The 12,707-nt window shown below is 47.3% G+C and overlaps 1 protein-coding gene across 1 annotated transcript in view; it reads left to right on the top strand.

Annotated features, from left to right (window-relative positions):
* Positions 1-11,678, top strand: part of LOC307076525 (phosphatidylinositol-binding clathrin assembly protein-like) — a gene marked incomplete at its 5' end in the record, with an annotated part of 21,357 nt that extends 9,679 nt beyond the window's left edge. The window contains 14 exons of the mRNA XM_079737560.1: positions 213-324; positions 777-883; positions 2,988-3,029; positions 5,060-5,145; positions 5,791-5,854; positions 6,199-6,329; positions 7,087-7,184; positions 7,319-7,432; positions 7,544-7,574; positions 8,647-8,776; positions 9,640-9,663; positions 9,988-10,041; positions 10,565-10,684; positions 11,203-11,678. Coding sequence (XP_079593686.1) covers positions 213-324; positions 777-883; positions 2,988-3,029; positions 5,060-5,145; positions 5,791-5,854; positions 6,199-6,329; positions 7,087-7,184; positions 7,319-7,432; positions 7,544-7,574; positions 8,647-8,776; positions 9,640-9,663; positions 9,988-10,041; positions 10,565-10,684; positions 11,203-11,217 — 1,128 coding nt within the window. The 3' untranslated portion in view covers positions 11,218-11,678. The remainder of the gene's footprint in view (positions 1-212; positions 325-776; positions 884-2,987; positions 3,030-5,059; positions 5,146-5,790; positions 5,855-6,198; positions 6,330-7,086; positions 7,185-7,318; positions 7,433-7,543; positions 7,575-8,646; positions 8,777-9,639; positions 9,664-9,987; positions 10,042-10,564; positions 10,685-11,202) is intronic.
* Between the last annotated feature and the right edge of the window lie 1,029 nt (positions 11,679-12,707).

Genomic DNA, 12,707 nt, shown 5'->3' on the forward strand with positions numbered 1-12,707 from the left:
TGGTGATTGGTGGGGTTAGCCCCCACTTTAAGCCCGCCGCTACAAGCTACGCCTTCTCTGGGCTCCTCATCAGCCTGTCAGAGTACAAAGAGAAGAGCTTGGGACGCTCTGAGAACAAAGCATCTCAGAGGTGTTGCTCAATGCCAGTGTAGAGCCTGAGGTCGGGTTGATGATATTCTGCAAAGGTTTTCCTTCTTTCTCTCTCTCTCCAGCCAAACTCCAATGAACTGACTAACGGAGTGATCAACGCAGGGTTCATGCTGCTTTTTAAAGACTCCATACGGCTGTTTGCTGCCTACAACGAGGGGGTCATAAACATGCTTGGTAATCCTTGTGCACACGCACACACACACAAGCGCGCACACACACACACACACACAGACAGACACACACACACACACACACACACACACACACATACACACACACACACAGGAGCAATGTGGGGCTAGACGTATGACAGGATACATGCAAAGGTGATGTTATGCAATCTGTCCTGTAACCTTCATGCACTGCTCCTCGAAGTTCTTCACCGGATATTTAGTCTACTATTGAGTTTCAGATCAGCATTGCTTGTGAATGATAATATAATCAATCTAGCAATAGAATTCCAATATAAAATGAAAGTAATTGATTTATTCATATAATTTGATTTGGCTCCAAGTACAAAATGTATGGAGTCAGTTACCTTACTGCCCTTGTTATATTTCTCTGTGGGACATGTTTATGAGGGGAAGTATACAGGGGTAACGTGCTCTCTTGCCTCCACTGTGCAGAAAAATACTTTGACATGAAGAAGAACCAATGCAAAGACGCCCTGGAGATCTACAAGACCTTCCTCAACAGAATGACCCGACTCTCCGAGTTCCTCAAAGTAGCAGAGGTAAAGCCTGCTGTGTTTCTCCCTCCTCCCCGGAGAAGTCTCGCTAAACACCCTTAGAGACACCAGTAAGACTGTCTAGAGAGCATCTCAAGGGCGTAGGCTGGTCTCTCCTCTCTCCTCTCTCCTCCTCATCCCCTCCCTCCTGTCTCCTTTCCCCTTTCCTATCCATTGCCCTCTGTTCATCTTCTTTACTCGCACTCCCTTTCCTGCCTTCACCCTCCTCTCTCTTCTATCTCCTCCCTCTCTCCTCTCTCATCTCCTATCTCCTCGGTCCCTCATCTCCTATCACCTCCCTCTCTCTCCTCTCTCATCTCCTAACTCCTCTCCCTTCTCTCTCCTCTCACTCTCTCTCTCTCTCTCTCTCTCTCCCTCTCTCTCTCTCATTCTCTCTCACTCCTGTCTCCTTGCTTTGTCTCTTTCCTATCTCATCTCTCTCTCTCTCTCTCTCTCTCCCTCCCATCTCCCCACTCAATCCTCTCTCTCTCCCATCTCCTCTCCTCTCTCTCCTCTCCCTGACTCAACTCTATTCAACCTGAACATGACAGAGTTGAATGGAGATGCTGTTAGTCAGCATCTCCTTGACCTCCACGGTCTCTTGCACTACAAAACAACGCGTTGTTCCTTGACAACATACCAGAACCAAACGGAGAGCCACATGGAACTGTTGAGATGCCCTCTTTATTGATAAGGTTGATGTTTCTCTTGCAACCTGATCGCTTACCGGACCAGAACATCTGTGTCCAGGGCAACGTTTTCATTTTCTAATCTTCCGTCTTCTCTGCCCGCTAGCTCTTTCTTCTCCTCCCTGTCCTCTCTCTGTCTTCCTGACTTGGGGGGCGGGGCTTATTCAAAGACAGTGATGAATGGCCGAGTCCTAGCCTATCAGAGAGTTGCCCTCGTTTAGAGCATCCAGGACCCTTCTCCTGCTGCCTGTTTACATGCCTGCACTGCATGCCCCCCAGCAAGCTGTTGATTTCTATATTGATGTCTCTGTATCTCTTCCTATGCTCTGTGTTTACGTGTTGTGTGTTCCTCTTCCTCTGGCTGTTTCTGTGAGGTTCTAGTCTGGGTAAGAGCCACGAGTCACGAGGCTTCTAATAGTAAACACCACGATGTCCCCTCCGTGTGAGACAGGGCCTTGTCTCCCGTCTCCTCCGTCTCCAAAGGGGGTGGGGAGGGGGGCTTCCGCTGATTTTGGTTTCTAATTGGAAGAAGGTTCGGGGGGTACGGAGGCATCTGAGCATCCACCCCGACACACACACACACACCTCCCCACCTTCACCACCTCCACCCAAAAAAACGAAAACCAAGAAAACACCGGCTCAACGTTGACTTTGAGGACCCATTCATTGACCTGTCTAACTAGAATGTCTTTTGTTTTGTGTGCCATTTGTGCCCCCCCCCACCCTATACCCCCACCCTATACCCCCACCTCTCCACCCTCCACACCCCCACCCGACGCTTTGCCTCCTGTTTCGTCTCTCGAGAAGTCAACATTAGTCGAGTGTCTTCCTATTGGATGTTTCCATCTGTCTCACGTGACCTGTTGTCTGGCCCGCTGCTCATCCCCAGGATATATGCCTGTTCACTCATTCATTGCCAGTCTATATCTCCACATCTGTGTGTGTGTCTGTGTGTGTGTGTGTGTGTGCGTGTGTGTGTGTGTGTGCGCGTGTGCGTGTACGTGCTTTGTGCACGGGCCCTTCCCAGTGTTCGTGTTTATATGACTGTATATAAGTGTGTGTGTGTGTGTGTGTGTGTGTGTGTGTGCGTGCACTCCTCCCCCACCCTCCCCCATCCCCCTGTTTGTCTTTTATTTGTTTCCTTTCCCGGCTGCATGCCAGTAACAAACGCTTCGGTTTGATTCCTCTTCTTCCCTCTTCCTCCTCCTCCTCCTCCTCCTCCTCTTCCTCCTCCTTTTACGCGCCCTTCCTCCTTTTTTTTTGTTCTTCTTTGAAGTTTTTTGTTGTTAATTTCCTTTCCGTTGATATATATTTTTTTACTTTTCATTTGAATTACATTTTGGTTTCTATTTGTTTTGCCCCCCCCCCCCCCCCCCCCTCCCCACCAAACCCCCCCTCCCCTTCCTTTTTTTGTGACACAGCAAGTTGGGATAGATCAGGGCGACAGCCCCGATCTCACACAGGTCAGTCCGCATCTCATCTCAATCAACCGATCAATCAACTTGTCAGTCAATCAACCAATCAACCAACCAGTCAGTCAAGTCAAGTCAATCCCATAATGCTTCATTCTTAAACGCTCCCGTTCACTACTCACCCTACAGACCTGCCCCGGCCTCCTCCTCCCTTTGCACACTATTCTTAACTCCTTGCTTCATTTCCTTCTTTGATTCAACACACTAGACGAGTATAGGACCCGTACTGCACCTCCAGCCACGGCCCCAGAGCAACACCAGCTCGGTGTTTCGACCAAATTCTCCTCAGTCCTCAATCATAGCCCACCATTAAAAAGAAACATGTTGATTCCAGTGGTTTAAGGGACGCCTTATGTGGGCTTCGTCGCCAATCATTTGAATCTCGATTCTATCCCCGATGACGTTATCAACTCTGTTGATAGCGGCGCTGGTCCAAGCGCTGGCTCAGCAGTGAGTCTCTCTTCCTGTAAATCATGGGGATTGAACCACAACAACCCTTACAGTTAGCTGAGCTCCATTATCCACACGTCATCAAGGTCCCCTCTGGTAGCATCAGCTGTGGGGAGAGCAGCGAATGGTGTTTTTTTGACCCTTTAATAGGTTTACGCAAGTACGACTTGAACAGGTGTGCCTTATGCCGTCACTCTACTGCATCCTGTCTCCAGGGACTCACCGTCCTCCCGCCGGGCCGCGCAAATTACCTCATGACAAAAGAAACCAACCAAAGGCTTTGGCTCGTACAGAGGAGGTTTGCAGTGCTGTGAGGGCGCTATGCGCTCCTCTTCAACTCCACCGTGGCACACGGCCACACTCAGCTCTGTTTTGACCTTTTATTTGAAACCTGTAGCATATTCTAGATTTCTCTGAAGAAGGATATCCAGAATTGGCATTATTCTCTCTTGTCCCCTTTTGAAATAAGTATACGAGAGATCTTTTGTTTTGTTTGTTCCGCTACTTTGCTTGTTGTGTTTGGGATTGTGTTCTCTGTAACTGAAAAGCAACTGTCTGGCTGAACGCACGGGTATCACATGATTCTCCCAACCAATCCCATCCATACCCTTTTGTTTTGTTGTGTTTCCCTGGTAACGGATGCTACCAAACAGCTGCCTGATGTGCATACCTGTCTTGGTCGGACAGTTGCCTTTCAGGGAGCTAACTCCCTGGTCCACCAGCGTCTCAGGTTGCCCTGAAGCAGGGTTCAGCCCCCCACAGACTGGCTGGCTCCCTTCCTCTTGGTTCAAACCCAATAGGACGATTGGAGAAATTGGCATTCATTTGAAAAAAAAAAGAGAAAAGAAAAGTGGAGTCCACGGGTTAACTCTTCATCTCTGGGATGTGATTCTGGGTTTGTGGAAGGCGCGTGTGTGTGCGTATGTGTGTGTGTGTGTGGGTGGGAGTGTGGGTGTGTGTGTGTGTGTGGGGGGGGGGGGGGTTGTGGGTGTAGTTTGTGCATCACTGTGCATGGGCTTGAACAGGTGTGCTTATTGAGAGGGCCACGCTCATTGAGAGGGTGGGCACGCTGGAGAGCTGCATTCAACTGGCTGTTCTGTCGTGTCGTGGTCTTCTTGCCAGCCCAGTCTCGCTTTGAGGACGTGGCACTGCATGACCCAGGGCTGACCTTTAGTCCGCATGCTTGTCCAGCCAACCCGATGACACCCAAAACACTGTCGCCATGCAGAATAAGCCCAAAGAGGAGTTTTGTTTTTAATTTATTTTTTGACTCTCAAAGAGAATCGAGAATGTCATTTTAAAGGTCTTGTTTTATTTGGGTGCAGCTTTGCAGGATTGTGTGATGGGTGCATGTGTGTGTGTGTGTGTGTGTGTGTGTGTGTGTGTGTGTGTGCGTGCGCGAGGGCAAGTTTGTGTCTGTGTGCGTGTGTGTGTGAGCTAGAAGAGAGAGTGAGAGAGGGTGAGGTTGCAAACGGCTTGCCTGCTTGTCTCTTGGTAATGCTACACCCTCCCTTCCCTGATGTTCCTGCTTCCCCCCCCCCCCTCCCTCCACCTGACACCCCCTACCCCAGGCCCCTAGCTCCCTTCTCGAGGCCCTGGAGCAGCACCTAGCCTCCCTGGAGGGCCGCAAGATCAAAGAGCTGTCGGCGGCTAACAGGTTAGCCCCAGCATCACGGTGCCACCATGACACCACTGCTGTATATCACCTTAGCACCACTTAACATGTTTTTTAATGGTTTATTTTATAAAGCATCATTTATTGTAGTTATTTATTTATAAGTATTACTAACAATCATAAAGATCATTATTCATTGGACAAAAATAACTTCATGTAGTATAAAGATCAATGTATCGAAAGAATGATGGTATTTTAATGTAGTACGCCCATCGATAAAGCTAGTGGCTGTACGACGCAGATCAGTAGGAAGACCACGGCGTAGTACAGGACAATGCATTCACCTTTTCTATCGGAACATACTGTGCATTTGGGGTCTAGGAAAATGACTGGTGTGAAGACTTAAGTGTAATAACTTAAGTGTTAAATGTCTTGTTTTCTTTTCCTGTTTGAGATAATTGTGGAATCTTGTCTGTGAAGATCTGTCTGTAGTCGCTCTACCTAGTTCCATTTCAACTGGAGAAATTCCACTGGGACTCCTGTTAATCACTGGTTACCAAGTCAACCACCAGCCTGTGTGTGTTTGTGCGTGTGTGTGCGTGTGTGTGCGTGTGTGTGTGTGTGCGTGTGTGTGTGTGTGTGGCCTCAAACCAGCTCACTTTCCAATGTGATGTCATCTCTCTCCAGCACTGGGATCGCTCTCAGCCGCATGGACGACAAGACAGACGACAACAAACTGCAACAACACAAGGTCACCTGGCTGTTACACACCCTGTAACACACTGTTACACACCCTGTTATACACCCATAACACACTCTTAGACACCTTGTAATACACCATTAGAAAACTTGTCACACACCCTGTAAGACACCCTTGTACACCCTGTTACACACTTTGTTACACACATGCTACAAACTCTGTTACACATTCTGTTGCACGCCATGCTACACACTGTTAGACTCTCTGTTACACCCTGATACACACCCTGTTACACACCATTTTAAACACTCTTCATAGGATAGTAAGATCTAAACCTTCCATACGTGTCCATCTTGTCCTTCCCCTCCTACTCCACGTACGATACCACCATGAAGGAGGGGCCAAAAGTGATTGACATTCAGACACCCAATGTCTCTCCCAGCACCCAGTCTGTGGGCAGTGCTAACAGCAGTGGAGGAGCCAATGATCTCTTTGCCAACTCTCCCGTCGTACCCATCAGCAACCAGTGAGACAAAGCAAATGTCCCGTGCCGTCATTATATTGTGATGTGTCCTTTTGCTGTTCTATTGCCTTGGTTTGGTGTAATCACAGACTCTGATGTCTTGTTGGGCGAGAGAACTTCATTGTGCCTTGAATAGTGACCGATATTTTTTCCAACTAACCACCGCAAGCCAGCGTTAATGAACTACATGGTAGTTGGATTAGGACCAGGGCTTCACAAAAAGGCTGTCAGTACCTCTGATTGATATGACCCTGTCCCCTCTCCTCTCTGACCCCATGACCCCTCTACTGATGACCCTGTCCTTTCTCCTCTATGACCCCATGACCCCCCTACTGATGACCCTGTCCCCTTCCTCTCTGACCCCCTACTGATGACCCTGACCCCTTCCTCTCTGACCCCCTACTGATGACCCTGACCCCTTCCTCTCTGACCCCCTACTGATGACCCTGACCCCTTCCTCTCTGACCCCCTACTGATGACCCTGACCCCTTCCTCTCTGACCCCCTACTGATGACCCTGACCCCTTCCTCTCTGACCCCCTACTGATGACCCTGACCCCTTCCTCTCTGACCCCCTACTGATGACCCTGACCCCTTCCTCTCTGACCCCCTACTGATGACCCTGACCCCTTCCTCTCTGACCCCCTACTGATGACCCTGACCCCTTCCTCTCTGACCCCCTACTGATGACCCTGTCCCCTCTCCACTCTGACCCCCTACTGATGACCCTGTCCCCTCTCCTTTCCCCCCTGTCCGCCCAGCGTGCCAAACTTGACCAGTGAGTTGTTCAGCCTGCAGCCGAGCTTCACTCCCATCCAGACCACACACACTGTGCCCAACAATAACAATGCCTGGGGAGGTAGGTGAACACACACATACACACAATGTCTTGTCTTTCACTTAGATATCGTTATGTTCCACACACACATGGACACATTGTGACCTCTTTTTTCTTTTCCCTTCACGTTGGCATGGTAACTTGGGTGCGGTCAGGTGACCTGCTAAAGTCAGCACCACCACCCCAAATCCATAGCCAAGGAGCCCTTTTGCATTCTGGGAAGATGCTACACAGTGATCTGGACTCCTCCTTAGCCCACCTTGTTGGCAGTAAGCATCTCTCCTTTTTCTTTCTATACCCAAGTGCTCATCGATCTTGGTTCTCTTGACTCGCCTTGTATTCACATGGAGTGTCCATCTGTCTCCCCCGCCTCTCCACAGACCTGCAGTTCGGTGGAACTCCTGCCAAAAAGTGAGTGGTTCAGCGGTGTGTCAGCCCGCTCATGACAAACGACTCCCAGCGTGGTTGTCTGCCTCTTAATACTCGCTCCGCACTGGAGGTCATGTTTTCACCTGATGTGATGTGTTTGTTTATCAGACTGTGAACAGGATATCTCAAAAGGTTAGGCTCAGATTTGGAATGCATGCGCCATTGGCCAAGCCATAACTAACACATCTTTCACAGCAGATGGTAAAATGATATTTTTGATATCTGTGGCTGAGGTCACAACACATGCAGCCTTTCTCTCTTGTCAATGCGTGGATATCTGGGCCCGTGTGTGTGCACATGTATGATCATTGCATGCATGTGTCTTTGTGTCTGTGTGTCTGTGTGTGCACGGCCATGATTGAACAAGTGTATGTTTGAAGGGAAGGGCTGACCATCGGGCCATTCTGGAAGACTCCAGAATGGCCGCTCCGTTCCAGGCCGAACCGGCCAGATGACATCGTTATGATTTTATATTATCAAGAGTAAAGCTCCTAGAATGGTCGGCGCGATGCAGAGCTCCATTAGACACGTGCAGGGCGTTTGCACACAGGGCAGAGCGCACTGAGCTCCGCCGGAGGCCACACTGTAGTATTACTGCAGTAGCACTGCAATAGCACTGTTAGGAGCACTGGAGTGGCAATATAGTACCACTGCATTAGCGCTCTAGAAGCAACGCGGTAGCACTATAGCAGCACTGCCGTAGCACTGTTAGTAGCACCGCAGTAGCACTCTAGAATCATTGTTAGTAGCACTGCAGTAGCACTCTAGAATCACTGTTAGTAGCATCGCAGTAGCACTCTAGAATCACTGTTAGTAGCACTGCAGTAGCACTCTAGAATCACTGCAGTTGCACCGCAGTAGCACTCTAGAATCACTGCAGTTGCACTGCGAGTTGAGCTCTCTCTAGTAGTTTTCCGATCCACCCACCATCATTTTGGACGTTAGATAAACAACACTGGCCCGCCATTGAAAGGTAGACGATCCAGACCCTCCCTGTAGGGTTGCCTGTCTGCTCTCTGTGTACATGTGTGTAACACTCGTTGCCGTGTGTTAGGCCAGAGCTGCAGTGGAGTCAGCTGGTGGAGAAGAAGCCGAGCGGGGGTGGCTGGCAGTCTAAAGGCATGTGCACCAGCACCAACTGGGCCCACACCATGCCCCCTGCCCCCATGGCGGTCCCTCAGATGGTAAACAACACACACAAACACACACACCATTTGGAAGATGGTAGTGATGACTACACTGATTGACTATGTATATATTTAAAGTGAAACTCTTGCCAAAACAAAGCCATAAGTGACGATTTTGCTACTATATACAGACATCTGGCCACACTTTAAAGTACAGTTCAGTCATAAGTAATTAATTTGCTTTGAGTAAATGATAAATTCATAATTGGGTCCAGGTTCTAAAATCCAGAATTTGTCCCTTAATATAGATTTGTAGATGATTAATGATAGCTCAGCCTACGGGCCTACCCAGTCGACTGACCCAGCTGGTAGGCTGGCATACATCAAACATCTGGGTGGACCCGCCCACTGCTCATGGAACTCGATGGTCGATTTGAAATGGGTTGTAGTGGCTCATAACCATCAAATCTGGTGGTACAAATGAATCTATCTACAAATTAATATTTTTCTTTTGTTAATGATAGGTCATTCATCAGACTTAGAAATTATGTTTTGTTAAAGATTAGGGCTAGTGATTAGGTAAACTGTGTCCCTATATTTTGGCTGGTGGTTGATCACCCTAGCTAACCATTAAACTAGTCCGTCCCCTAAACATGTAGGAAATGTAGATTCATATTTCCCATGTAGAAGTAGGGTTATCCTTTCAGAACAAAAAAAGGCCAGTAGATTACCTGGCAGCATGTTCATTCTTTGGTCCTTTCTTCTTCAAAATGTTTTACACTAAAGGATCTGGTGAAGACATTGAAACAAAATCTCTTATTTGGAAAGAAAATGTCACCCTGTGGACTATTTACACAAAAATAATACACATAAAAATTGTCAATTATTATACATCCAATCTTTTCTTCCCATCTCCACAGAATGGCATGATCTACACTGGCTACGTAAGTATCTCCCGTCAATTTTGACCTTTGCCCTTCCAACTCAGTCAGTTTCTCACCTCTAATGATAAGAAAAAGATATCAGCATTGAAGATTGTTTGCTATTCATATATTCAACACACAATCTGTTATACTGTATTTTGGTTTTGCCTATAAGTATTTATATTTAAAGGTGTGTGTATATGTATGTGTAGTATATAACAGTATATAATAACACTTGAAATATACCTTATACACAAACTGCTATGCAGATGCAATTAGTATTTAAGATTTCGGACTGTCTGCTGCTCCTCTAGAAATATTGGCTTCTTTTCCCACTTTCCCCAGGCCCCGGCTCCTGTGGCGTTCCCTATGACATCCCAAGTGCCTGTATATGGGATGGTGAGCCACATGTTACTCTTTAGCAGACGCTACTGTTCGCCCGCTGATGAAATCATATACAGCTGGTCTTTAAACAGGAACTACACACACTAGGTTACTATTCTGAGTTTGCAGTCATCTAAAAGTCAAAAACCATCCTAAGTGTTTAAATCCTCCAAACGTCTGTGTCCCTATGTATGCTTAGAGCCGGTCAACCAAAAAACGCTTTATTTGTTTTAAATGTGGTAGTATGTCTTATATGATTGTCAACATAGTAATTAATCTATGCCATTTTGTCACTGTAAGTAAAACAAGAGTTAAGAGAAAACAGCAGTAAAATTCTATGTTTTGGATAAGTCTCTGACAAATAGTTAGTAAACGTTATCTCAGCCCATGACACTTTTTTAACTCGTTTTCAAATTCAAGCCGAAACAGGGGGTTTCGCTTACACTTCAAATATCAGCAAAAACAGCTCAAAGCACTCTTTAATGAGCTCCTCTCTCTCCTCTCCTGTTTCCATGGTTGCCTGGGTGATTGCGTTCAGCTCCCCCCCCAGATGGGCCATCAGATGGGAGGCGTTCAGATGATGGCTCCCCAGCCTGTTATGTACAACCAGCCCGTCCTGAGGCCATCCAACCCCTTTGCACCTATGCCGGGAACCCAGGTGATATAACCTGCACCACACACCGACACACAAACGCTCAGCTCTGTGACAACACGATTTGGGAGTGTCCAACTGGCTGGATGGAATCTATTGGTGGGCAGCATCCAGTGGGAGGCTGGAGAGGGTCTGTGCATCAGGTATCATGTTGGACACTCCCACACACTGGTGTCCCAGTGTAGTGGATCATCCACATGACACCTGCTAATACTTAATTTTTTGTAAGTAAGTTCTCAGGAGCTTCGTTCAGTATTCCTTATCTGAAATACTGAGATGTTTACTGGCCAATAACATGGCTGTAACAAGGGTGGCTCATTAAAACAACATTTAGGTAGGAGTTTGCCAATTATACAGAGCAGAAGATACATGTAATTAGCTACTTAGTGAGCGTTCAGTCTTCTTTAAGTGTGAGCGGGTGATTTTCTCTGAGCTGCAGCACACGAGTCCCTTCTCACAAGATGCATCATCACTTGAAGAGGTGTTTTGTTGAGCTAAATTACTCTCATCTCTCTCCTTTGCAGATGCACTTCATGTAGGAACGATAAAGTAACCATGGCAGCACAGCTAAGGCCGAACGAAGGACTGGAAGGAGGGTGGAGAGAGTGAGAACACATTGAGAGAGAGATGCAGTTGAAGAAATTAAACCAACCAATCCGGAACCAAATCCAGCGCAGGGGGAAAGATGCAAACTGGAGAGAAGGGAGGAAAGGCATGGAAGAGAAACCACAGGCAGGTCGAGATGAAACCATGAGTCTTTAAACTCTTCTCCTGCCATCTCCTCTCCTCTCTCCTTATCGGCAAAATAGCGGAGAGGCCCTCCTCAATCTCCTTTAATTCTGTTTGATTTGCCATTAGTGAATGGCGCCGTTCTGTCTGTTGATGAATGCAATGTTTATGGCTTGCGATGATACAAGCGAGAGCCGCGGATGAAGTGCAGAAGCCTCACTATTCCTTTACCCTTGTCAGAAACAAACCCTTCTCAGTCTCATGACTTTAGTCATCCATGATGGACATCTTTTCTCTGATTGGGTCATTTGCACGTACTTTCCTCGCAAACTTTGCCATGTGGTCAATGTACCACTGTTGGTGATTTGATGCTTGTTGATGAAATCTCTCCGGTATCCTGCTTCTGGGTCGTCTGTCAGAACCTCATTCATGACCTGATGTCAGCGGTTATAACGGACAGACGTGTGAAAGACCTTTTTTAATTTCTTTGTTTTATTCCACTATTTTAGTGTGCCGTGTCATTGTATTGCAAATTAAGTCTTTTACAAGTTTTAAAGTTTGTTTGTGATTGCCAACGTCAAATGACAAAAATGTGAATTGGAATGACTTTCCCGTTTCTTGGAGTGTGGATGACTACGGAGGATTTGTATGTATCTTTTAGTTTCTTTCTTTTTGCAGTCCTGTGTCTAGATGTCAGGTGCCTGATGTACTTATGTTACCAGGTACCGCCATGTGTAACTGCACTGGAATCACTGATGAAAGCACTGAGCCAGACCCAGGAACCATATCTGGATGTTAACAAAACCTCATGAACTAACTTCACCTCAATGCAGCAGTGAGAGCACTGTGCATCTCATGCTTCCGTCTTCATCTACAGCTGTGCAACATCACGCAAAGCCCACAACCATCTTCTTCACTACGTCTCCGTTTAGGAAATGTCTTCGTTGTAATAGTAGTCTCGTACTTCTTTGTGAGTCTGTCAGGATTCTGTACAGAATGCTGTTTGTTTTAGTAAGCTTAACTCCTGCAATTTTATACCCTTACCCTTATGGTAGCGAACGATGCACTGAGCTAGGGGGAGGTGGTCCGAGGTTGGTAGGTTCTCAGTCTTGCCAATCAGAAACAGTCTGAGACCTCCAGATGTTTACTCCCACCCCCTAATATTACCAACTGCCCTGAGCATCGTCCCCTCCTCCCCCCCCCCCCCCCCCCCCTGTCCACATATTCTTAAACTTCAGATGCCGGTTTAACAGTAACCTGGGCATTAGACCCCTATCCATATCAATAGCAATTGCTTGTA

The sequence above is a fragment of the Pollachius pollachius genome (genome assembly GCF_949987615.1).
Source record: "Pollachius pollachius genome assembly, chromosome: 6".
Classification (NCBI taxonomy): Eukaryota; Metazoa; Chordata; class Actinopteri; order Gadiformes; family Gadidae; genus Pollachius; species Pollachius pollachius.